This window comes from Marmota flaviventris, chromosome 1 (genome assembly GCF_047511675.1).
Source record: "Marmota flaviventris isolate mMarFla1 chromosome 1, mMarFla1.hap1, whole genome shotgun sequence".
Classification (NCBI taxonomy): domain Eukaryota; kingdom Metazoa; phylum Chordata; class Mammalia; order Rodentia; family Sciuridae; genus Marmota; species Marmota flaviventris.
This window is the reverse complement of record NC_092498.1, coordinates 202,464,437-202,491,850: the sequence shown is the minus strand read 5'-3', so window position 1 is coordinate 202,491,850 and position 27,414 is coordinate 202,464,437. Positions and strand designations below refer to the sequence as shown.

The 27,414-nt window shown below is 35.9% G+C and overlaps 1 protein-coding gene across 1 annotated transcript in view; it reads right to left on the bottom strand.

Moving 5' to 3' along the window:
* Positions 1 to 76: 76 nt before the first annotated feature.
* The window catches only part of Sacm1l (SAC1 like phosphatidylinositide phosphatase), a 53,680-nt gene continuing 26,342 nt past the window's right edge, over positions 77 to 27,414 (bottom strand). The window contains exons 6-20 of the mRNA XM_027932497.2: positions 26,436 to 26,495; positions 25,227 to 25,260; positions 21,501 to 21,602; positions 19,497 to 19,582; positions 18,637 to 18,723; positions 18,092 to 18,160; positions 13,813 to 13,892; positions 12,068 to 12,166; positions 9,302 to 9,440; positions 7,437 to 7,506; positions 7,250 to 7,322; positions 6,129 to 6,222; positions 5,906 to 5,998; positions 5,164 to 5,221; positions 77 to 1,916 (exon numbers count right to left, since the gene is read on the bottom strand). Of these exons, the coding sequence (XP_027788298.1) occupies positions 1,780 to 1,916; positions 5,164 to 5,221; positions 5,906 to 5,998; positions 6,129 to 6,222; positions 7,250 to 7,322; positions 7,437 to 7,506; positions 9,302 to 9,440; positions 12,068 to 12,166; positions 13,813 to 13,892; positions 18,092 to 18,160; positions 18,637 to 18,723; positions 19,497 to 19,582; positions 21,501 to 21,602; positions 25,227 to 25,260; positions 26,436 to 26,495 (1,281 nt within the window). The 3' untranslated portion in view covers positions 77 to 1,779. The remainder of the gene's footprint in view (positions 1,917 to 5,163; positions 5,222 to 5,905; positions 5,999 to 6,128; positions 6,223 to 7,249; positions 7,323 to 7,436; positions 7,507 to 9,301; positions 9,441 to 12,067; positions 12,167 to 13,812; positions 13,893 to 18,091; positions 18,161 to 18,636; positions 18,724 to 19,496; positions 19,583 to 21,500; positions 21,603 to 25,226; positions 25,261 to 26,435; positions 26,496 to 27,414) is intronic.

Genomic DNA, 27,414 nt, shown 5'->3' with positions numbered 1-27,414 from the left:
TTTGAGATTAAAAAAAAAAAAGTTAGAAAAACTCATCTTCAAGATAAAGTATAGGAACAAACAAAACCAATAGTAGTTAGAAAAGAATATGACATTTTATTTTCACTTATGGATGTACAGTACATGAATTAAGAAATAAAATCATTGCAGGGTTCTGAAATATTGATAGCTTATGACCTAACACACCAATAAGTCCATTCCCTGCAAAGCAGCCACATTAGCGGTTCAGATTTGGTCTTTGATGCAGTTGGTTTCACATCATTACTGTGAAATGCCCAGTAGCATTTGGATAATATATTACAGTAGACATGAGCTATGTGTCAATATTCCATCTTTGGAACAAATTATGCTTATTTACATGTTAGGAATAGGTGGCTCTATCTACTTACCCTACTGTGAGTTTTAATGACTGATTTTAAGCTACACAGCATTTTCCCAGCTATTATTTCTTTCAGAGTTTCTAAAAGCAACAATTCTTATTAATGTTTATAAAAGATTATGTTGAAAAAGATAATGCTAAAATAAAGGCGCTTTTAGAAATATTTAAGGACAACATAAGGAAAAAACCTGTACATATTTTCAAGCAAAACACTGAAATATTATAGCAGTGTTTAATCAAATTATTTCAAAATAGTGGTAATTACACTACCTTACATACTGTACTATTATCTAAACCTCATAATTACAATTTGAATATACAATCTGACTTACAATTACAACTATGCACAGTTTCTGAAGCATATTTTTCAGGTTTGTTTTTGCACATGAATTGAAGTTGAAGTTGGTCCTTGATTTGGAGAACTATAACTACCTGGAAGCACTAAATTTTAGACACACTTATTGATAGCCAACAAAAAAAATGTGACAGAGAGAAAAGCAATAACATGCGTGGAAAAGCAGCTGTTGCCCCAAGTGCAATATCAGATCTAGCACGACACCCCCTCAGAGGCCTCTGGGTCTCAATGAATAACCCCCAAAGAAATAAAAATGTACAGGAGGAAGCAGCTGGCTAGTCAAGGGTATTTCCTACAATGGGGCAATTCTTAAAAAGTAGAGGCTTTGGACCTTTAGCATAAGAAAGAGACTTTCCATTCTTTGATTCCATTCACAACTGGTAAAGAAGACAGAAGTCTGTCTTGACCCTTCATTACACGTAAACTGCTGGTGCACTGCAGTAGCTCAAGCTGACTGAGGCCGAGGCAGCCCACCGGAAACTGAAGAACCCAGACCCCATCCTCCTCCACCTTCCTGTGAAGTCACAGACTATATCATGAAGCTATCTGATGTAAGTAAGAGACTTACATTTTATAGACATGGTAGAGTTAGCTCATTATTAAACTTTGAAGAAAAGTCCAAAGGTGAGGCAAAGTATCTTGCTAACGGTGACTGCACCTACAATGATAATAACAAAAGAGCTAGAAAAATAATTTTACTGTTTTAAATAATGAAAGAAGCTAATTTTTTAAAATATATTAATCATCTGCAACAGCTGATTAACTTGACAATGAGTCGAGTCCTTCTTTTCTGTGAGCTGAATTCAGGTTATTTTTCAATTATAATATAGCTTCAAATTATAAATATAACCATCCCAACAGCAAAGAGATCATCAAGGCAGTAACATCCGATCAATTCTAAGTCATCATTCCACACAGAGCACAAGAGGTGCTTTTGGATAAAGGCTTTAAAAAGACAGCGGCTGATGTGGAAAGCGGGTCAGTAAAGACTCCAGTTCTGTATCATGGAATCTTCCAAGCCAAGCCGCTTTCCACAAACACAAATTCAGTCTATCTTTTCTTTCTGGACCAATCTAGGAGCATCAACAAAATCTTTGCCATTATAAAGAATAATAAAAAATGTTCCAATGCTTGCAACTCCCCAGAAAAGTACATAAGCCAGTGTTTCTGTCCAAGTGTCACCTGTTGATGAAAAAAAAAAAAAAGAGTTGATAAATAAAGTCACTCACTGAAATCAAATCCAGGAGTAAGGTGTCTAGTATGTCCTCACAACATTAAAGCTTATCAGCCCATCCTCAGGAAAAATGTATAAACCTCTTAATTAAGGTTTAAACCAGCAGTTCTCAAACTCTCATTAGTACTAGAATCTTCTGCAGGCCTTGATGAACTATCAACTCCTGGGCTCTAAGAATTTATACTTCTAACAAGTTCCCAGATGATGCTGATGCCACACTCTGAGAACCACTGGACTAAACTCTTTCACATTATATCTCACAAATGATAAATGATAATTCTGAGATTACAAACTTTAATACTATAAGAAACTACTAAAATACACATATTTATAAAATATGTTTCAGACATAGGATATATTCAAATATATAACACAAAACATAACAACATATTTTAATAATATTTAGCACAACTCTACTGGTGGCATTTTTCAAAGTCTGGAGTTCATGAAGGATATAGTAGCAAGCCAGTAGGCAAAGATCTATTTCATTTTACTCCTTGAACAGTTGAGCTTGGGGTCACTTCTCTCCTACAACTGTACTGGCCTCATCTGCAGACAGTGCAACACAAGCAGAGGCCGACAAGGAAGGCCAACATCTGGACTCTCCCCTTCCATGCTGGCAGAGTTTGTGCTGTGCTTGTTTTTCATGCCCTTGAAAACCACAGCAGGGGCTAGAGATCAGACACCATCAGCATGCCCAAATATGTCAAAGTTCATTATTTACAGCAATTAACTGACATGAGATGTTACCATCTACAGTACCCGATCTCGTTTTGCTAAATATACCCCAAAACTCGTATACTCATAATTTTCACAGCCCTAAGCTTAACAATTCTTGACAAAAGAAGAAAGGCAGCTGCTCGAAGCTGTTGGACATTGCCCCAAAGAGTTCTCCTCTTCTGCAAGCTGAGCTCTTGGTGTTAACTTTCCCACTGCTCTCAAGGTTCTTAATGTAAAATGGCACACTAAACAAAACAAGACTGACTGACAGTGGAGTGGCTCCCAGGAAAAGGCTTCCAGTGGGCATTGTTTTTAAGAAAGAAGCCAGGATCTAGTGGGTGAATGAACCAGCCTTTGGTTGCTGGCTCTAGATCATTCTGTCCTCTTCCTTCTTGTCATAAAACCTGACATAGGACTTGTAGTGATGCCAGAAGTAATTCCTATGCCCTCAACCTATTTTTATCCTGTGAGCTAAGAATGGGTTTTGATTTTAAAGGGCTATAAAAACAAAAACAAAGAGTATATGACAGAGACAGCATGTAATCCATAAGGACAAAAATATTTACTATCTGGCTCTTTACAGAAAAAGCGTGTTAGCTAGAGAGATAAACAGGATGGTTCCTTCCGCCTACCCATCACTCCAGTGGTAACAGTCTGCCATGTGTAACAGGAAGGGAACACAGAGATGAATAGGCACTGAGCCTCCCCCTCAAGAAACTGCCAGAAACAGCAGTGGAGGTGGGGATGGTATTTGAACAAATCCTTAGTTCTGCATACATCTGAGGGCTTACTACATCTTCAATATTGGAAATGAAACAGTAAGACATATTCTCTGCCCTCAGAAAGTTGCTGATCTGGCTGGGCACAGTGGCACATGCCTGTAATCCCAGAGGCCAGGAGGCTGAGGCAAGAGGATTGTGAGTTCAAAGCCAGCCTCAGCAACTCAGTGAGACCCTGTCTCTAAATAAAATACAAAAAAGGGCCAGGGATGTGCTTCAGTAGTTAACAGCCCCTGGTTTAATTTCCAGTACAAAAAAAAAAAAAAGTTGCTGACCCAATGAAAAAGACAAACAAGTATACATATGATTGCCATAAAGAAATACACACTGGTTCTGCCCAACACTCTAAAGAGGGATTTTACCTCTAGAGTAAAACCCTAGGTATTTATGAGTTCAAAGAGGAGAGTGCTGGAAGAGAGGTATTGAGAGTGCTATGGAAATCCAGAGAAGGAAAGATAACTTCTGTGGAGGTCTCAGGGACACTGTCAGAGGGGGCATCTGAGTGGTGCCCAACTAAATGGGATTCAGACAGACAAACAAGGCCGGAGGCCGACAACTGAAGGGGCCTCTCTTCCCAGAGTGCCTGAACTTGTGCCTTAGAGGAATGACATACCAAAGTCGGATTCAGCCCAAAGCACAAGTACATAATGCAAGCCTTTCACTTAAGCTTAAATGATTATTAACATGAGAAAATACTAAGCACAAAAGAAAAACAAAGACCTTTCAGTTCAGATTCTTAGGTAATTTTACTCCTAATCTTTTAAAATTTAATGGTAAGTAATATCTTTAATCTATTAATAATGTTTATTTGTCCAATGATAAGTGCCTGGTTCAATAATTATACAACCACAAATGAAGCCATTAAAAGTGAAGAACATGAGAATACTCCTATTGCTCAGTGCAAAAATAAGATTACAAAAATGCATACTATCTCTCTTACAAAAAATATTCACATATTTATAAAGATAAAACATCAAGCCAGGCATGGTGGCACATGCCTATAATCCCAACAATTTGGGAGGTTAAAGCAGGAGGATTATAAGTTTGAGGCCTGCCTCAGCAACTTAGTGAGACCCTGTCTCAAAATAAAAAATTAAAAGGGTTGGGGATGTAGCTCAGTGGTAAAATACCCTTATATTCACTCCCCAGTATCAAAAGAAAAACACAAAAAATAAAACATCAAAATGTTGAGTGGTTAACTTCTCTCTGGAAGGCAGGATAATATTTTTCTTTTTTTTACCTAACTATTTTCTATACTTATTATGTATTACTTTGGTAATAAGAAAAGTTATCAAAATCTTAAGGATAAAACCAAACAGGACTGGAGATATAGCTCAATGGTAGAATGTATGGGTGAGGCTCTGGGTTCAATTCCCAGTACTACATATAATAAAAAACAAAAATAAAAAATTACACGGGCTGAGGGTGTATCTCAGTGGTAGAACATTTGCCTAGCCATGCGCAAAGCACTGGGTTTGACCCCTAGCACCACAAAAACAAACAAAACTGAATTAATTTAAACTACCATATATTTTTTCTTCTTATAACATCAAAACAACTAGTCTCATCTACTCCATTCTCCTTCAATTTAAAAAGGTAAACATTAAATGTTGAATGAACTAAAAAATTCAAGATGTATAAGTTCAACATTCTAAGAAATAAAAAATATAAGAATATAAAATAAGAACAGACTTACCAGCCATAAGCAAACAGATAATGCACATCGAAAAGGCAACAACCATAATAATAGGCAACTGGAAAAGATAATAGAAAGAGATACCGTCATTCAAGGTTTGCAACATCAGTTGTGCTTGTTTTGCTTGGAAAAAGAATAAAACTCTTTTGCAGGCTGATAATACATAATATCTTTCTTTTTTTAAACAGACCCCTTATTTAGGGGTTCAACCACAACTCCAAGGCAACATTGGTTGTTACAAAATCAGTGGAAGCATATCTCTGCTCCAAATGAAGGCATGCCAAGCAGAAGGAAGTCTCCCAAATGAGAATCTAGATTACCAGGCCTCCCCTCCATCCCAGGGTACTTTGCCCAATAGCATGAGAGGCTCTTGCAAAGTTTGGCAAACAGAGGTAAAAAACAAGAGAAGTGCTAAAAGCATACTTTGCCTTCCATTGTTACAAGTTTGTATCTCTGGCAATTCCTCAGTTCTAAGAGGACTGCAGTCTTCCTGAACAAGGAATCCTCCACATTCCTTTGCTTATGTGTTCCCACACAAAATGGATGTGAAAGGGAGTATCAGGGAAAGAACACAAATGCTCAATTACTTTACTTTGCACTGTAATCTTCTCTTTAGGGAATCCTAAGTATTTATATTCCATTTAGAATGATAGCATGCACTGTTTTTAGTCAAGGGGAATTGGTACCATCTACCCTTCAGAAACAATGCTTTAAAAACTTGAAAAACATAAAAGTTGCTTACAGCCAGGAATTTCCAGTCCTTTGGAACACTTAAAGGACTATGAGACTCTAATTCATCCACTGAATAGTTCCCAAGAAATAAGTCTATGGAATCCTAGAATAGAGAGAAGGAAATTAGAAACTTCCCAAACTCAATGTGATATTATTATTATTTTATTATTATTATTGGGTAATAATGCAAAACTACCATCAATGAACAAAGAAAGCATCAACTAGAAACTTACTTGTCTAAATCCATCAGAAAAGTTGTTCTTGTAATATCGTTTGAGTGAATTCCAACCATCCATTATGAGTCCCAACTGAGTTCTCTTCCCAGTTCTGGTTATAAAAGGTCAGTTTTAAATTACATACTTACACACTAAATTCTTACACTGCTTTAAGGTCATATGTCATGAAACCAAGTGAGTTACAAATATGTTAAAACTCATTACTGAAAATATAGAAATTTCACAAAGAAGTCACTAGCAAGTCTAAGAAATACATACATTTGTACCTCAGTATCCACGGGGGATCCCAGCAGATATCAAAGTCTGCAGATGCTCAAGTTCTTTATATAAAAAGGCATAGTATTTGCATATGCCCTACATACATCCTTCCCTACACTTTAAGTCATTTCTGGATAAATAAATAGTTGTTATATTATATTGTCTAGGGAATAATGACAAGGAAAAAAAGTCTGAACATGCTCAGAACTTTTTTTTTCCTGACTATTTTCAATCTGTGGTTGGTTGAATTCACATATTTAGAACCCGTGGATATAGAAGACCAACTGAATTCTTTTCCTAAAATATCACTAAAGTAGGCACAAGAAGGAACAGTCCCAGCTGCAAAAACTAGAAATATGAAGACAGTCCTACAGCCAGGTGAAGTGGTATGAAACAGCAAAGAGACTAGAAACTGCATTTTGCTCCCAGGGAAAACATGCACTACAGCAGAAAAGACCCAAATGCATTTGTAATGTATTCGAAATGTTATAACTCCTCACCATCAAGTGCGGTCCCTGAAAGCAGCATCAACATCACCTGGAAGCTTTTTAGAGCTACAACTCTCAGGCACACCTCAGATTTGCAGAATCAGGTGAGTGATTCGAGTGCACGATGAAGGCTGAGAAGCACTGCAGAGCTGTGTTCTCAACATACCCTGTGCATCAGAATCCTCCAGGGAGGCTAAGAACCTACCAGTGTTTGGGCCTTATCTCCCATTAACCCCGACACAACAGGTGCCAAAGTGAGTACTAGGTACTGGTGTTTGGCTGCTGTAGCTGCCGTTCCCCAAAAGTTTCCCACAGGATTCTAAAAGTCACCAGGACTATGATGAGCAATGCCATTTCAGAAGTGCGGCTTACCTGGTAAAGTCAGTCTTCAAGGCACCGGTTCCTGCATATTGTTTGGCACAAGCATTTGCGTTGTCAGCCCAGGCTGTGACAAAAAGTACAAAGCAGCTGATATGATAAAAGTGACAACCAAATCTCTGAATCCAAAACATTTATTTTGAAATTTGAGCAACTGTGATCAATTAAAGAAATTACTTGCCATTTTTATAAATCTTCTCAAATTCATCTTGTTCTTCAAGCTTTTGTCCCACGTGCAAAACGCCTAGTCTCTAGAATAAGAACCACACCCGTATTTATGTGGAATAGATTTCAGCAGACATAAGATTTAAGAAGAAAAGGCAGAGACAGTCTTGAAATCCTATCAAATGGATCCTGGCTGTTGGTTGTAAGACAGAGATGCATCCCAAGTACCAGAAACCTTTCTCAGCCAGGGCAAACTGCAAAGACTCTCTTGGGGGCTCCTTTGAGCCCCAGAATCACAGAGAAAGTAGCAGGAGCATATTCAGGGAGAAGGGCATGAGTAAGACTGAAAGCTGCTGTGGGATCTGAGCCACTACTTCCTCCTTCCCTCCCATTCTAACCTTCTACTGCTTTACTCCTCTGCCCTCTCCTAGTTCACCATCCCCAGACGCTTTCACTCCGGACTCACTATAGCCTACCCTCTATTCCAGGCACATGTGAGAACCTGATAAATGCTACACATCTACCATCCCCAAACCATAGGAGTCAGTGGGTTCTTGAATCCCCTCTATGGACTCCTCTGTGACGTCCACTGACCATAGATTAGGAAGTCCTGCCGTGGCCTTGGTCTCAGGCCACCAACTCTCTGGGAACCACCATCTTTTTTTCTTACCTCAAATGATAGCTCACTACCTCTCACCGAGAATGGATCACTCTACCCTCAGACACAGCAGGAGCCACCCTCAATGGCTTACAGCTGGTAAAAACACTGCCTTCAGTGGAAGGAGGAAAGCACAACTGGAGAGCCCCCACAATAATGTAATGCTGCTAGAGAAACTCCTACCAACACAGTCCTGAAGGTTTGTCAGGTTTAGAACGTAAAAGACTTAAGGCTGAAGAATCTATTTAAATAGGTTTTGGTAAATCAGCCATGGAACCAAACCATTCCTAACACTGTTTCTACTGAAAATTTTCATAAGGACAAGGACATAGTACAATACAAATTAGAGACTTCCTAAATAGGGAACTCACTCCTATGACATGTGTTACTGTAGGATTCAAGAATCATTCATTCTAAAGGAGGTATTTTACCTTCATAATTTCCTCCTGGGTATCATATAATAGTCAGAAATAAAACTGAATACATACTAACTACCTAGGCAGGAAATCATTTGGGATAAACTTTGTCCCACCCAACAAATGCCAATGTTATTTAGAAACCTGGGTGCTACAAATTTTTAATTGCAAATATAACAGAAAAAGAAATTTTTATCTATTTTTCACATTAGTATAATCTTAGTGGTAAAGCAAAATTGTATCAGAAACTTTTTGGCCAAGAGTTAATATCCCTTGCTAGTAATACAAGAAATGCAAATGAGAACAACTTGGAAGAACTACTTTGTAGAATTAAAAGAGAGAGAAAAAAAAGTTGTTTTAAATAAAACTAGCTAACACTGGCACAAGTTCAATGAAATGAATTCACTTATTTATTGCTGACATCAGCTTAATCCAGTAATTTCACTTCTTGGAACTAACCCAAAGGAAATAGTTTAAGTTGACAATAATAACAAGAACAGATATATTTTCTTCAGTGTTTTTTAAAAGCCCAAAATATAGCAACTTAACTGGCTTAGTAAATACTAAAGGAAAACAGTAATATTAAAAATTGTGCATATATATACACACACACACACACACACACACACTGACAACCATTATAGAAAATGTGCACACCAGTGAGGGCAAGACACAAACATTAAAAGTTTAGTTTAGAATGAGGGCAATGTGAATCATTATTTGGGGTTTTCAAAAATGAAGGTTCTTTAAATTTTCTGTTATATTGTTTTTCAATGAGAGGGAAAAAAAGAAAAAAAGAATTCACACCTGAAGCTGGGCCTGAAGAGACCGACGAGCTAACAAACTCTGGATCACATTGGTTCTATCTAGACAATCCATGCAATTGCTGCGGAACACGCCTTCCTGGTTTGCCACCACTTTGCCGGCAGAGTCTACTAGAAAATAACTAAAACATATTTGTATAAACACTCTCATACCAAAGTAGGTCAAATCTACTAATGGTATAACTGTTTTAGAACATGGGTCTCATTTCAATGACATTACTAAAAGTTATGAATTAAAAAGTCTGACAGGAATGCATGGTCAGGCATATTTCATTATTCTAGATCAAATAGCAGTTTGAATGGCCGAGGCCACACAGCCCCCTATCCAAAAAAGATGTGCATATCAGAGGTCACTACATCTAAGAGAAGTGAAAAAGTAGACTTGGGAGTATTATATAGATTGCTATGCACATCAATCATTTTTCCCAAGGTCAGAAGAGGTTCCTTTAACATTATTATTTCAACTAAGTCCCTTTATATCAGGGTTTCATGGTCCCTGTATAATCCATATCAGACTCCACTGGGTTTCTGGTTAAAAGTAAAAATTCCTGCTTTTTAGATCAACTGAATCAGAATCTATGAAGCAAGGGTGGATCTACATACTATATAGGCATTTTTTTCTTCTTTTTAAATGGATAACATGCAAATAGTACAAAATATAAAAAGTATAATCAAGTATGATTTGAAAAATTTGCTTCCCTTTCTCTATTTAACTACCCAGATAGGAATTCAAAAATCTGACAACACTCAGTGTGATGGTTAAGAAAAGGGAGTCTGGCAGTAAATAATCTGTTTGCTAGCCTTAGCACCACAGCAAATACCTAATTTTGTAACTTCAAATAATGTATTTTTATCCACAAAATGGAGGCAATAGTACCTTCATTAGACTGCTTTAAAGTTTGAATGAGATAATTCATAACACATGCACACACACACAAAAGTATTTATCAGAGTGTATGAGGCATAGCATGAACACTAGATGATATTAATGTATTGAAATTATTCTCCAAAACTCGAAAGAAGGGAGGAGATACAATAAATCGAGGGCTACATAGAAATCATGGTCTTAGTAATAAAGACCTAAAAGGTGTTTAAATCTACATGAGATTCATGGAGGACTAGTGAGGCAGATTTAGAGTTAGCACACATGTATACATATGCATGAGTGTGTGTGTGTGTGTGTGTGTATGTGTGTGTCTATGTTGTGTGTGTGATGGCACCCCATTAGTACTTAAGAAATAAATGCTAGATTTTTGTAAATATTATTTTGTAAACCCTACAATAAATCTATGAGGTAGGTGTCCTTAGCTCCACTTTACAAACAGAAAAACCAAAGTTTAAAGATATCCAACAGGTGCCTAGGTCACAAGGCTAATGAGAGACAAACTGAGATTTAAACCAAGACAAATCAGACCTGAAAGCCCAGATTCTTTCTACTATCACAAAAGCCTCTGGAAAAAAAGTTATCTTGAGAGGTCATCTGAAAGTCACTGGTAAAATCTACTACTGTCTCAGTGGCACAGTGAATGGCAATGGATATAGATTCTGGTATAATCCTCCTACTTTCTTACTTTCTTGTATAACAGCAATTAATGGGTGAACCCAAGGAACCACACCTCACCCACCAATAAGATGCCAGGCCCAGCCAATGTTTTCACTGATCTCTAATAGCCCAACAACAATACAGGTCAATCTCCCTACATCAGCAATATTTGTGACAAAAATCTCACAGAAAAAAAAAAAAAGTAGAACTATTTTTGATTACTTAATATACATAAAAATATATTTTAAAAAACCAAGGGCTAGGGATGCAGCTCAGTGATAGAGCACTTGCCAAGCATGCACAAAGCCCTAGGTCCCATCTCCAGCACTGCAGTAACAATAACAACAACAAAACAAGGGAAAAAGAAACTGAGAAAATGTCTATCAGCAGTTTTATTATATGCCTGTGTAGTTAAAATTAAAAGGCATATCTGAGTCTAGAACTATCACACAGAGGCAGAATAAAATGATAGAATGATTTATAGATTCCTTCTTCTACCTTTAAAATAAGTGAAGACAGACATATGCATAGAATACAGTAAATCTGTGAACCAACATGATAAATAATATAGTAAATGCATACAGAAAGTACCACAAATATATTCAGACCTTTATTAATCCTACTCTTGAGAATTTGGGAAGGGGGGATTTAACAGAAGTAAAAATCTATATATACATGTAACCCAAGTGACACACTGTAGCTTGCTCAGGATAGGAGAAGAGGAAATGAACTGGGTGTTTAATGTAAAGGAAAACATTTGTTTCAAATCATGTTAGACCTAACGGAATACAGAAAAGCCACTAACACTAACATTAAAAAGTCTATGCAGACTAATAATCAAAAAAACTATGATGGAATGTTTAGTGAAAACAACTGAATATAGAACAGTGGTAAACCAGATCAGTTATGTGAAAATTTGTAAATGTGTTGAAGATAATTTATAGTATGAATATATCCAAATGGGTCATTTTTAAGAATTTAGGAATAGTTTTAAATCATCAATTCTCATCTTTCCAATAAAAAATTTAAACAATAAAATAATACACTCAAGGACCAAAATAAAATAGTATACAAAGCACTGACAACTAAGGAAACTTCCTTTGTAAGTCTACTAGATATTATATAATAAATGATTGATATTATATATATGTATATATACACACACATTCATTCCTTTTACCTCCACAAGGAAACAATATAGCTTACCTTAATTCATCTTGAATTTCTGCTACCTGATCCAATAAAATACTTAGACGATCCCATCTCATATTTTTACATTCCTTATGGAAGTCAAAGGCAATGTATCTAGCAAAAGGAAAGATTCAGATATTGATAAGAAATCATTCAATTTCCTTCTAAGCAGGCATAATGTTTTAGTAAAGCAAAATGAAAGTGCTACTAGAAAGTGCTACTGTACAACACTGGACCTCTCGTCAACAATACTGTATTGTACACTTAAAATTTTTGTTAAAGTAGTTCTCATATTAAGTGTTCCTACCATAATAAAATGAAATTAGAAAAAAAAGAAAACCAACAAACCAAAAGAATCTATATAGCTCACTAGCATCTAAACATACTTGGATTGTTAGGCTTGTACCCTTATTTTAAATCAGTTATGTCTTCCAAGAATGAGTTACAGAGTTATATTCTGATGATTAATTATTTTAAACATATTATTTTACTCTGAACCCAATGGTTGAGCAGTTTTACTTCTCTCCAAGTTCTAGGAAGAAACCCTTAGAGATACTTCACCTTACACATCTAGGTATTTTTCATCCAGTTTCCAAAAGAATAACTTTCCACTGCTAAATGAGTCCTAGTAGTCTTCATAAGTGTGGCCATATGACTTTTCTTTTTCTGGCCATATTCATCCACTTGCTTCACTCATTGTAATAACTGGCTTAACAACTAAAAGGTTTACCAGTACAAGAGACATCTTAGAGACAACAACAAATCTACCATTTGACTGCAGATTTAAATCAACTCACTGATTTTCCTGCCTGCCAGAATATGTATTTATCAACTTTTTAAAAATTCAAATACAATCTTATTATGTTCCTCTGTTTGGTGGTCTTTAGAGTTCACAAAATAAATAGCTTTGGGTTGCTTGTTCTTTAGCAGTAGGCAACCTTCACATTGCCCAAAGGGCATGACTCTAGACTCTTAATTCACACCTCAAGTTCTCAAAGTTAGCTGTTGTTAAAAACTCCAAATTTCTCAGGACAACTCTGGAGGCAAAAAATGCCTATGGAAACTGTATAGGCACAGGGATCTAACCAGGGGTGTACACAGGAGCCAACAGATGAACTTTTTCCAGTACACATAAGCTGGACTCCAACCCCAGAGATTCCGATCATCGGGTCTGTTGGTATAGATTCTCAGGCACACCTTGTATAGGAGTCCCCTCTCTTGAGTCTCCTAAAGCATATCTGGGCAGGTTCTACTCTCAAAAGGTGGAAGTATGGATGGAGCGAGGATCTGATGAATTTGCTAGAGCTTTTGAGTTGGACAGGAAAGCCTAAAGGTCTTCCCCAAGATTCATTATATTATTCATCTTTGTGTACACTTAAACTTTTCCATACAATTTCTCCCCAAATGCTAGTAACCACTTCTTACTATTGTATACCCCCACCACCCACCCAGTTTCCTAGGGAGAAGCTCCAAATGGGCTGCCTTACTTTGTACCTTTCCACAGGGAAACTGATGCTTTAGGATCCCATCTTTTCACAAAGATACATAGTATTTGCAACTGTTGCCTGGTATTAGGACAGGTATAGGTAATGTTCCAAATGAGGTCACCATGCAAAAGCTTAACTGATCCAGAAGATATGGTGTTTAACATCAGAGGCCACACACCAAACAATCACAAAAGACTGAAATTCCTGACCTATTGGCCACAGCAAATGCATATTGGACCTGAGAAATCCAGCAACAGATTCTGAGTGAGGTACCTGATCATTCCACTTCCCAAGGAAGACACCATTGTTGCAAATGTTTGTTCAAGTGGTTTCTCTGAGCCCTTCTGGTTTACCTGTAAAAAAAATTTAAAACACCATAAATAACTTTGTTTATTTAAAGAGAGAGATCAGAAGAATAACAAGGATGCTTCAAGTTCTCATTTTGGCACAGAAACAACAAACCTAGAAGTTATCTGAACTAACTTTGTAGAATAAGTAAAGGTAAATATAAAACCCAGTATTATTGTAATCTTGCTCTATAACTCCATTTTAAAATTTTCTACAGGATTTAAAAGTAAAATGAATAAAAACTGTAAATCTGTATTATTAGGAACACAATGTGTAAAGCCACAATTTGCAATATCCACAACACAAAAGGGAGGGCAAACCTTTTTAGGATTAGAGCTCTATATGCAATTGAAATTGGTTATAATTAAAATTAGATAGTTTTAACTTTAGAAATTATATATGATCCTCAGGCTAACCAAAAGAAAGCTACAGAATATACACAAAAGAAAATAAGAAGGCAATTCAAACATATCACTACAAAGAATCAACTAAACACAAAAGACAGCAATGGAGGAAATAGGTAACAAAAACTACAGGTCATATAGGAAATAATAGCAAAATGGCAAAAGCAAATCCTTTGTTATCAGTAATTAATTTAAATATAAGTGAATTAATTTTTCAATAAAAAGAGATAGATTGGGAGAAAGGATAGAAAATAAGAACAAACCCTATGGTGTTTATAAGACATTTACTTTCAAGATACATACAGGTTGAAAGTAAAAGGATGAAAGAAGATATTCTGTGCAAATAGCAATCAAAAGAGCTAGAGCAATTGTATTAGTATCGGGTAAAATATACTCTAAGTGAAAAGCTGTTATAAGAGAACATTAAATATTAATAAAAGAGTCAATTCACCAAGAAGATCTAACAATTAAAAATAAAGAAGCAACAAGCCATCAGAGTCCAAAAATATAATGAAGCAACACTGGCAATATAAAAGTCTAACCATAATAGTTGAAAACTTTCAATACCTCATTTTTATAACAGACAAAACAATCATACAGAGGATCCATAAGAAAATGGAGGATTTAAGTAACATAGATCCCATTAGGCCAACAAATATGCAGAATATTCTACCCCATTAACAGTAGAATACACATCTTTCCAAAGGGCACATGGAACATTCTCCAGGATAATCCATATGTCAGTCCACAAAGCAAGTCTTCTAATAAATTTTTAAAAAGTAAAATATATTTTCTGATCACAATAACAGAAGAATAGAAATTTCACAAATATGTGAAAGCAACATACTCCTGAACAACCACTGGGTCAAAGAAAAAAATCACCAGAGAAATTAAAAAGTACTTGAGACAAATGGACAATATAATATGCCACAACTTATGAGGTAAAACAAAAGCAGTGCTAAGAAGAATTCACTGCTATAAAGGCATACAAAAAAAAAAAGGAGAGCCTCAATCCATGATCTAATTTTATGTCTAGAAACTAGAAAATAAGAGTCAAATGTCTAGAACTAGAAAAAGGAGAGCAAACTAAACCCAAAGCTAACACAAGTAAAGGACATGATAAAGATTAGAGCAGAGAGAAACAAAACAAATAGAAAACCAAGAGAGAATACCAACAAAACAAAAAGTCCATTGTTTGAAAAGGTTAATAAAATTTAAAAAACTTTAGCTAGAATGACCCCCCTCCATTCAAAAAAAAAGAGAGAAGACTCAAATTACTAAAACTAGGAATGATAGTGAGGACATTACTAACAATTTTTGAGAAATAAAAAGGATTAAAGTATTATTTTAATATTAATATTAAAATATTAGCACTCATGTATCAACAAATGTATAACCTAGATATGAATAAATTCCTAGACATACAGAATCTACCAAAACTTAATCATAAAGAGAGAAAATATCAATCAACCAATAACTAGAAAGGAGACTGAATGAGTACTGAAAAGTTTCCCAACAAAAAGCCCTAAACCAAATAGCTTCACAGGTGAATTTTACCAAACATTTATGGAAGAATTAACACCACTCTTCTTTTTCAAAACACAGAAGAGGGAATGATTTCTAACTTGTTTTATAAGAAAAAGATTATCCCGATATCAAAGTCAAACAATGATACCACAAAAAACCAAAAACTACATATTTATTAAAGATAATAAATTCAGCAAAGCTGCAGCATACAAAAATCAACACACAATAATCAGTTACATTTCTATACACTAACAATGAAAAGTTCTAAAAGAAAATTAAGAGTTCCATTTACAATAGCATCAGAAAGAATACTCAGGAATAAACTTATTCAAGGAAATGAAAACATGTTCCCCCAAAACTACATTGCTGAAACTTAAAAATGGAAAGACATCGGTGTTCATGGGCTGACACTTAAAATATTAAGATGATAATACTACCCAAAGTCATCTACAGAGTCCCTATAATCTCTATTAAAATCTCAATGGCAAAAAATCAGGAAATTTTAAAAAAATCTCAGTGGCATTTTTTGCAGAAATAGAAAAACCTCCAATGGAATGGAATTTCAAGGGACCCCAAATAGCCAAAATAATCTTGCAAAAGGAAGAGGAAGTTGGAGGGGGATCTCATGCTTCTTGATTTCAAAACTTACTAAAGAAAGCCACAGTGTCATACTGACATAAGGACACACAACACAGGCCAATGGCATAGGCCAGAAGGTCCCCAAATTGGCCCTTGCATATAAGTTCAACTGATTTTTGATAAGGAGGTCTCAACCATTCAATAAGAACTGGACAGTCTTTTTGACAAATGGTGTTCAAAAAACTAGAAATCTATATGCAAAAAATGAAGGTGTACCCTTACCTTACACCACATACAAAAGTTAACTCAAAATGGATCAAAGGCCTAAATGTCAGATCTAAAGCTTTTTTAGAAAATTCTTTGAAGAAAATACTGTCCGGGACAATTCATGGATTTAGCAATGAGTTTGTTTGATATGACACCAAGAGCACAGACAACAAAAGAAAAAACGGATAAGCTGAACTTCATTAGAATTAAAAGCTTTTGTGCACTACATACTACTCTCAAGAGAATGAAAAGCCAACTGAAAGAATAGGAGAAAATATTTGAAAAAAACCTCTAAATATCCAGGATATAGACAGAATGACTACCACTCACAACAGAGACAAAACAAGGGCTGGGGATATATAGCTCATTTGGTAGAGGGCTTGCTTTGCATGCACAAGGCCCTGGGTTCAATCCCCAGAACCACAAAAAAAAAAAAAAAAAAAAAAAACTGACTTAAGTAAACATCATAGAAAAAAAAAAAGAAATGCTCCTAAAAAAAGATACACAAATGGCCAATAAGCACATGAAAAGATGTTCAACATCACCAGTCATTACATAAATCTAAATCAAAACCACTATGAGACACCAATTCCACACCCATTAGTATACCTATCATCAAAATAACTGTTGCCAGGGACTGGAGAAACTGCAACCCTACCCTAGTGAACTGCCAATAGAAATGGGGCAGCCACTATGAATAACAGTTCTGTTGTTCCTCAAAATATTAAACAGAATCATCACATGATCTAGCAATTCCACTTCTAGGAATATACCTAAAAGAATTAAGGGTTGGAGATATGGCTCAGTGGTAGAACACTTGTCTAGAATGCATGATGCCCTGGGTATAATCCCTAGCACTGGGGGAAAAAAATTAAATCTAAAAGAATTGGAAGCAGAGACTCAAGTAGAGAAGCTTGCACATGAATGTTCATAATGGCATTATTCACAATAACCAAAAAGTAGAAATAAGCTAAATAACTATCAATAGATGAATGTAGCATACAGCTACAACAGAATACTATTCAACCTTAAAAAAGAATAAAATTCTGAAACATGCTACAACGTGGATGAATCTTTAAAATGTTTATAACATTTATACTAAGTGAAATAAGTAAAATACAAAAGGACAAAGATAATATGATTCTATTTACATTGGAAACCTAAAATAGGGAAGTTCAGAGAGATTGGAAATAAAATAATTAATAGAGGCTGGTGTGAGGGAGGTAATAGGAAGTTATTACTTAATGAGTACAGAGTTTGGTATGATGAAAAGTAGCAGAAATGAATAGTGGTGATGGGTATAAAACACTATGAAATACTTAATGCCTCTGAATTGTATATTTAAAAAATGTTTAAAATTATAAATTTTCTATTAACAAAATTATTGTTTTATTTCCACCCCCCAAAGAAACATGCAAGAAACCTACCAGATTGATTATGACTTGTTTTCCATAAATAATTACTTGTGAATCAAAATGCCTTTGGAAACCATCCATCTAGAGGGGGGAAATAGATATTTACCATATTACATTATAGGAATATTTTATAATTTTTTTAAAGTACCTCCTTAAATGTCCCATTTCTATACTCAAGAAAGCATATCAGGATGCTTTCTAGATATTCTAAATACTATGTAGTAAACAGTAATTACAAGCCATTTTACTCTTAGCTACAATACTAGTTTAATTCTGAGCACAACCTCAAATAAAATATACTAAGTATTTTCAACAGCATAAGTTGTAAATCTTACTGAGCTCCCTCAAATCTGTATTTGCCATCAACATTCAAGCACAGTCATTTCCCACATATTTCTAATATGCAATCTTTGAAGCATTTTGGTTTAGAGGTTCACTGTGTGCCAAAATCAAGAAGGACCTCAAGATGTTGAATTCTGCTTATGGAGAACTAGAGCTTTATATGCAAACCTAAATGGCCCCTGAGCTTCTACTTTTAGCCAATGAAAGATACACACATGATTTGCTACTTTGTTGATCTGCGGCCGTGGTTTGTACTTGAGGTTTGGTCTTTGGGACCAGAAAACAGGGATTGATCCTCGAGTCTAAAAGAAAAGAGAGAAATGTGAAATCAAATACATACAAACTGTTTTTCTCAACTTACTCATTGTTAGCAGTATAAATATTAGTGACTCTGCAAAGGTATAAGATAATACAACCTACCAGCTATGGAAGAGGTACACACACACCTACTCTAAAAGTTCATATTTTATAGGAAAATGCTCAGAAAGGACTCTTTGTCCTAATTTTACATACATGGCATTTGTGTAGTAGACAGTTTTGTATTTTCCCTAAATTCTAAAATAAATCAATTTACCCACAAGTAAAAATTAATAAGGCATGTTTATTATATAATTTGGCAGCATGAAAATTTTTAAAACTGCTTTATTCATTCTTAAATGAATAAAGTTATGAACACATGAATACATTACACACTATCACTGGAGCAGGAGTGATCCACAATTCCATGAGGAGGCAACAGATGAGAGGTATTACTTCACAGTGAAGTGCAAGGCAGGCAAAGCTAACCAGAAGCCAACAGCCTATCCTCAGACAAGTGGCTACATTTCCATAACCATACCCCTCCTCCCCTACCCTCTCCTTTAGGTATTTAAGAGCAGGAAATGTCAGCAGAACAGTGCCTGATTAATGAACAATTCTTTGGGGAGGGGAGGGGGGTACTTCTTACACATGGTAGACAAAGATATTACTTAAAGAGGGGAAAGGAAGGGGAGGAAGATTCCAACATGACAGAAAATTATGATCAAGCAGAAAAGGCCAAAAGGCAGGCTGCCAATCAGACATCGTCATAACTTACCTGTACAAATGAAGCCCTGCTCCCATTATAGTGAACAATTTGTTCTGTTTCTACAAAGTTAGCTGCATGGCCTTCAGAATCAATTCCTAAATTGAGAAAAAATTAAGATTTAATTATAATTAGTACATAAGAAACACATCAGAAACTCACTAATTCAAGTTCACTTAGAACAAATTAACTCAGTTCAAATTTAAGGGAAAGTACTTATAAAATTAAAATTTAAACAAATACATTACATATGACCTGAAAACTAACAGCTTACTGATTTAAACAGGTTTAAATAGGAGTTTTAAAGACCTATTAGTAGGGCTGGGGTTGTGGCTCAGCGGTAGAGCGCTCGCCTTGCACGTGCGAGACCCTGGGTTCGATCTTCAGCACCATATACAAAAATAAACAAGTGAAATAAAGGTGTTGTGTCCAACTACAACTAAAAAATAAATATTAAAAAAAAGACCTATTAATAAACAAATGAAGCTAGTCACTTTTTTTATACAAACTTTTTCTAAAACAGTGCTTCTTGAGACATCTTCCAAAAAAAAAAAAAATTCTCAAGCATGTCCACAAATCCTACTTTGAAAAACAGTACTCTGAAAGTTGAAAAACAATCAACTTAAGTGATCATACTTAGTAATAACACAATATTATAGGCAAATGAGGCCCACAACAGTAATACTGTTTAGTTATAATAATTCAGAAGATTTCTGAAAGATGCCTGTTAATTTTAATTATCAAAATAAACACAGAAACTGCATATGATTCTAGAGCTTCTAAACTCCATGAATATACCAATGAAACCTGGTGTGGAAAGTACTGCTCTACAGTGTTGGCAGAGCTTAGTCCTTTCCAGTATCTGAAGTGCTCCCTTACAAAGTTATTTATATTTTTTTGCTAACAAAGACTTGCTAAGCAAAAGCAACTTTCAAGCTAGTCCCTAACACAAATTACTAAATTCTCAGAAAGCAATGGATTTTTAGCTCTCAAAATATTTCTTAGCACCCTTTCTATGTGATATATTTCTCAAATATACCATTTTGAGGTATGTGTGCAGTATTATTGTTTTTGTTAATGTATTACCACAAGAGGACAAAATTATTGAGCCAAATTAGCAATGACTTGATCTTAATAATCCTAAGATTATCTTCAGAGGCATAAGCTGTTTTTTTTTCCTTCCATAATTCCAATTAAGAAACAATATAGAGATACTTTAACAATGAAGAGAGGAGGAAGAATGGAAAAGGGAAAGGGAGAAGAAAAGGTGAGAGAGATCTCTTTATGAAAAGATTGCCAAGACATACCAAATTTTAAAAAAGGAAGAAAACAGGGCATAGGAAAATGTAAAGTGTATAACTACTGTCCACAAAAGAAGAAAAATAATTAACAAATACCTGTCCAACATAAAATTATCCAGAAGGATAAACAAGAAACTAACGTGATTACTTGGTAGGACTAAGAACTGAGCAGATGAAGACAACAATGGGACGGACATTTTTAGTACCTCTTAAAATCTTTTTTAATATTTGAAATATGCAAATTTACTGCCTATTAAAAAATTGCAATTATAAAATATACTTCTATCGAAGAAAACCTAGTTTCTACAAGAGAGTTTCTAACTCTAAACATTTTACAAAGTGAAGGCAAGAGGTCAAATGTCTAGCTTTACACAGGTAAATAAATCAAGAGTAATAAGAGAAAGAACATTCTAATATGAGTTTAGGTTACTGAAATCTACAGAGTTCAGCTGTACTTTCCAACATCTAACAAACGTGCTTTTCCTCTTAGAGCTGTTAAAGAAGTAGCATATAGTGTCACGTTGTAATCATGTGATTACAGTAGTTGGAGTAAAACACACAAGACCTACCTATTATAATGAAGCAGGATACAAATATTTAACAAATAATAATGAATACAAAACACAAAAGATTACAGTCATATCACCATAAGAGAGATGTTGATTAGAGATAGATATGAACTGGTACTGAATCACACTGACAAAAAGAAGCTCACCTCTTACATAATAACGCACGCCAGCTCTGAAACAACTTCTCCTGGAGATGAGAATCCAATTGAAGTATTTTCCATTGATAGAACACGAGTGCATAGTAATAACTTAACCATATTAAAAAAAATATAACATGTAGAAATATATGTATCATTTCTATATTTGACTATTGTTACCCTAATATCAATGGTCCGAAGAGAAAAAGGGATAGAACACGCAAATTTTTCTGGTTCCCCATGAATATTCACAAGTCTTTAGTAAGTGGAGCCACTCCCCTTTTTAGTTTCAATACATGCAACCATGAGTTAAAAGCACAGAGCTTGTTTTTGAGTTTTATAAAAATGGTCCTTCACTATTTATAAACTTCAAGCCCTTTTTTTTTCTTCCCTATAAGTCCCCAAGATTCATCTTAACATTGCATAAAGCACTTTAGTCCTCTGCAGTGCTATGTGTAATCTTTAAGGACCATGCCACAAAAGACCTAATTCTTCTGCTGATGGAACTTGTATTCATAGTTTTGCTCTAACATGTTGCTATGAGCATGTCTGTAAATATCTCCTGGTATGAATGTATTGGGAACACACAGGAGGAGGGCTGGCAAATTCACAAAGAGAATGCCAAACAAAATGGCGGTACCATTTTGACCCCAGCAATATGAATCGCTAATGATTCATTCCTATTACCTGGCATCATCAGACTTACTAATGGCTCTTCTTAGGCTCCCACAACACCAGAGAAGATTTCAAGGCAGCATTATTCATTTACTCACCCAAATTATCTATTTAGAGGCAGGGCACAAAGATGAGTAAGACATGAGCCTACTCTTAGAGAGCTAAATCTACCAGAAAATATGACTACTTTGTGAATCACTTCCCTCTGATTACAAGATATATATATATCTCAAGAACAAAATACAAACACTATAATTTTAAAAAGTGAATGAATTAATCTCTACTCTTATCAATAAGGTAACTCCCAGCATGACCCACTGCTACTCCCCAGGATGTCCATTTCACAGTCTCCTCACCTCCAACACTCCTCTCAGTCCACTCACAACCAATAACAAGGTTTCCTATTTCACTGTGAAGATAAAAGTCCTCTACATGCTCCTACCACATTCATACAACCACCAGCACCCATATCCACACCTCTGCTTGGCTTCTACAGTGGTGGGTTAACAGCATGATGGGCCCTCTACCCGTGCCTAGCACTCCACCTCATCTACTCACAGGCATCCTTCAGCATGCAGTCTTCTCCTTCTCCTAAATCTTTAAAAATTTGGTAATATCCCTTAGTTAGGGAGAAGCAAAAACATAATCTCCTTCCCCAATAGTCATCATATTTAACTAATCAGCAGCATATCAGCTACTCACACCCTCTTGGAAACTTTGCTTGCTCCTGGGACCCTATTTCTGACCTGGTTTTCCTCTTCCTCACTGGCTTTTGCTGGTTCATATTCATTTCTCTGACTTTTTAAAAACTATTTTTAGTTGTAGATAGACACAATACCTTTATTTTATTTATTTATTTTTATGTGGTGCTAAGGATCAAACCCAGGGCCTCACACGTGCTAGTCAAGCGCTCTAGCACTGAGCTACGACCCCATCTCCTTTTTCTCTGATTTTTGAAGTGTGGAATACCCTAGGACCTACTGTTTTAGCACATTTGCTTGGGATCCTCACTTCTCAAGTCCTTCATCCTCACTGGGGACTACAGTTCATGGATCTAACATTTTTTCTCTATCTAGAACTCCCTTCCCCTTCAGGTCATTTCTCTCTGACACCCCTTTCCCATAACTGTTTCTCTTCTCTGTGTACATTTCTTCCTTTGGTGACCTCATCCAGTTCCATGGCTTGAAATGCCATCTATACCCTGAACATATTCAAATTTGTCTCCAGCATGAACTTCTTCCCTGAACTCCAGTCCCATCTGATCCAATGCCTTCTCGTCATCTTTATTTGGTTATCTATGGAAACCTCAAGCTTAACAGTTCAAAATGGACTCTGATAATCTTCTTCTACCTCCAGCCCACCTCCATACTCTGGCCAAGAACCTCAGAGTCACACTAATCTCTTTTTCATTCACCATGTACAATATTAGAAAATTCTGTTGGTTTTGTCTTTAAAAGTTACCTAAAATCTGATCATCTTTCACCAATGTCACATTTCCACCCTGGTCCTAGGCAACGTCACTTCTCAGCTGGATGACTCCAACTCATTCTTCCTAATTTTTCCTTGCATCCACCCACCCTTGCTCACCTTTGGCCCATTCTCTATATCACAATCAGAGTGACACTGTCTTACCATGCCAATTTTCAAACTCAAACCCTCCTCAAAATTTTTCATCACAGTGAAAGTAAAAGCTACAGTTATTCCAGAAAACTCTTTAGTTATCTGCACCCAGCTGATGACAGAATGCAGCTGAACACTGCTCCTGCCTCTCCTTGTCTACACTCTGCTCCAGCCAAGCTTTTGCCTTAGACCTTTGTACTTGCAGACCTCTCTCTATGTTATGTGAAAATGGAACTATGTTCCTAGTCACCAATTTACATTAAACAAAAGCTCATTTAATGCTTTAAATGTAAAGTGAGCCAGGCACAGTGGCATACACCTGTGGTCAGGAGGCAGGAGGATCATGAGTTCAAAGCCAGCCTCAGGAACTTAGCAAGGCCCTGAGTAACTTAGTGAGACCCTGTTTCAAAATAAAAAAATGAAAAATAAAAAGGGCTGTGGATTTGGCTCAGTAATTAAGTGCCCCCAGGTTCAATCCTGGTACAAAAAAAATAAAATAAAGTGAAATAGGTAAGCCTTTTATCCTGAGATTTTCTAATGTTATTCTTTCATAACTATGTAAAACGTTTCTTCTATTACTTTCCTGCTTTTAAGTAGAACAAATACAATAATAAAATCCTGTTAACATAATGAATAAATAAGACTGTTGTGACAATAAGTTCCTTGGGGTTACTTGATAAAAAAATATTACCTCAATTTCTATACACCACAGTCCTAATTACAAACACTCATTAGCATATACTGTACCTATCCTTCAAGAGCCAGCTCACTTCTCTTCCCTATTTTTTTTTTAATTTTTTATTGTTGGTTGTTCAAAACATTACATAGTTCTTGATATATCATATTTCACACTTTGATTTCTCTTCCCTATTTTTATTAATTTATCTCTGCTAAGGACATGTTTTTTAAATGAGCTTACAATTATACAACCACTACTTAATTTGCATTTGTGCTATGGTTTTCCCCAAGCATTATTCTTTATACTTGATTTTCATTTCTATCATTACTTTAAATGCAAATAAAATTTTTAATTGCATTTCTCCTCTCCAAGCTGTCAATCATCCTAGTCCCTGAATCTAGCTTTATTAATTACTAAGGAATGGTTTCATTTAAACAGACAAGTTCACACTTCTACTGCACAATTCACCGATATAATATAAAATAAATGCAAAATATAGTACACAAATTCCTTCCTTTAAACTACCAGCCCCCAAACTCTTGAACAGAGACAATAATTTAGTCTGAGAGTTCTTTTTAAAAAAGTTGTTCATAATCAATGCTAAGATTTCAGGTCAATGAGTTTAATTTTCTTATCAGTAGCAATTTCCATTAATCCCCAAATACTCTTTTCATGCCAGATATGACACTATCTCCAAATCTATCTTATAATATACTTTAATAGACTGCTAGGAACTAGAGAGTAATATCAGGTAAGGATACAACCATGTAACACTGGAAGAGCAAAACGGTGAACCTGAAATGAAGATATACAATGTATTTAGAATCAACATATCTTAGAAATAAATAAATACATTTATACACAGGGAGGTAATACACATACATAACATGGTAGTAAGCTTTCACATAACTTTTCATTTTAAAGAATGTCTCTAATTACATTAGATATGCAGTACAATCATTTGGGCTTGATTACTCAAATTTTGGAAACTAATAAAACTACATGAAGTTGCAGAATATATACCTCCCTCCTTCTCAGTGTTTGCTTACAACCAATTCACTCCTCCTGGAAAAGACATTCCACGCTGTTTGTAGCTTGGAACTAGTTTTCTCAAAAAAGCCTAACAAATGTCAAGAAATAAGGTAAACAAGCCTATTTTCCTAGAATCAATATATTATGTTTTTCTAGCAGGGCCTCTTCCTTATACTCATTTGCATAAACAAAGGAAAGAGGTAGGTGGCATCTGGGCATGTCTCTCTCCAAGACAGAAGGGCCTCACACAACCCTAGGAAGACAGGTGCAAAGCTTTCCACTCAGCCTGGGTACTGAGTCACAGCCCTTCATTTCTTCATTATTCATCCACCAAGACTCATTCCAGCTCTCTTACAGAAAACAATGTTTTTTAACTTAAGGCTTCTGTTGGTACTATTATTTGAGTTTTAAATGTCCCCCAATGGTCATGTGTTAAAGGAGTAGCCACCAATCTGTGACCCTATTATGAAGTGGTAGAAACTTCAGGAGTTGGGGCCTACTGGAAAGAAGTTAGGTCACTAGCAGTGTGCCCTTGAAGGGGATGGGGAACCTGGCCCACTCCCACCTCTCTCTCTCTCTGCTTCCTGGTCACCATGAGGTAAGCAGATTTGCCCTACCATGCGTTCCCTGCCATGACGTTCTGCCTCACCACAGGCCCAAAAGCAATTAAAGACTGAAACCTCTAAAACTATGGGCCAAAATAAAACTTCTGTCTTATCCTCAAGTATTTTGTCACTGTGATAGAAAACTAACAAAGATTACAGTAACATTAGGTTTCTTCAATCCAGAGTGATACAAGAGGGTAGACATGATCAAAATGTGTAAGTTATAGTTAAATTAGAATTATTTATCCAAATCCTTAGTGATTAGATAGTCTTTTTATAACATGTATAAATGAAAACTGTGACAAGTAAGCAGATTTTAGTTAGTTACATTACCTCTGGCTGAGCAGACAGTTCTCTTAGAAGATGACCATTCCATACAAATCGCTGATCTGCCTGAGAGAAGTTTTAAAACTTAATAAAATAGCTCCTGTGATGTTGAGTTTCTATAGAAAAAAAAAAAAAAACTACACTCATCAATATCTCCATCTGGTGGCTCCCACCAGAATACATCCTCCCCCTTTAAATCTGCCCTCTCCTGTCTGCCTCTGAGAGAAGCCTGGCAGTCCTCTCAGGGTCTCTCTTTCCCTTCCGTTAGCCAACTGTCCAGTACCAAATCTCCTTCAAAATCCACACTCTGTTCTACATTTCTCCCTCCATCCCTCTCAGCAATATCTGACTCCGGCCTCACTACTGCACCAGCCTCCCCCTTTTCTTCCAGTGTTGGCATCAGCCCTCCCACACATCCTCCTCAGTGCTGCCAGGAGGATTTCTCTCACCTCCTGTCTCTTATCTGCTTGACATTCTTCAGTGACTCTCTGCCATCTAAGAACCAAACTCTTCCTGGCCTAAACAGGCCTAGGATCTGGCAACCTCTACTTAACTCTCTGGCTACTCGGATACTCAACTACAAATACAGAGGAAGCTCCTCAACAACCTCTGTTTATTTGACTCAGCAGATGGACCAACTCTCTGCAGTCTCTGTATTAAGCACTCAGCTGAATCATACCTAAAGTTCATAGGGAATGGCCCTTACACTTGGCATTAACTGAGAGCTGAACACATATTCCCAGTTAGTTTATGACAGGCATACTAGTTATTCATCATTACATAATGATGTGACTGCATATTAACTAAATGTTTTCTAAATTAATGAAATAAAACTAAAAACAAATTGCTATTTCTATGAAGTTGAATGATTTGAAATAAAAATTGATAAGGGGCAAGTCGCTAAAACAAAATTGCCACTGAATTAGTGAAAGTGGCAACTAAGAAAGATTAGAAAGGAACATACTAAAAAAACCTACAGGATTCT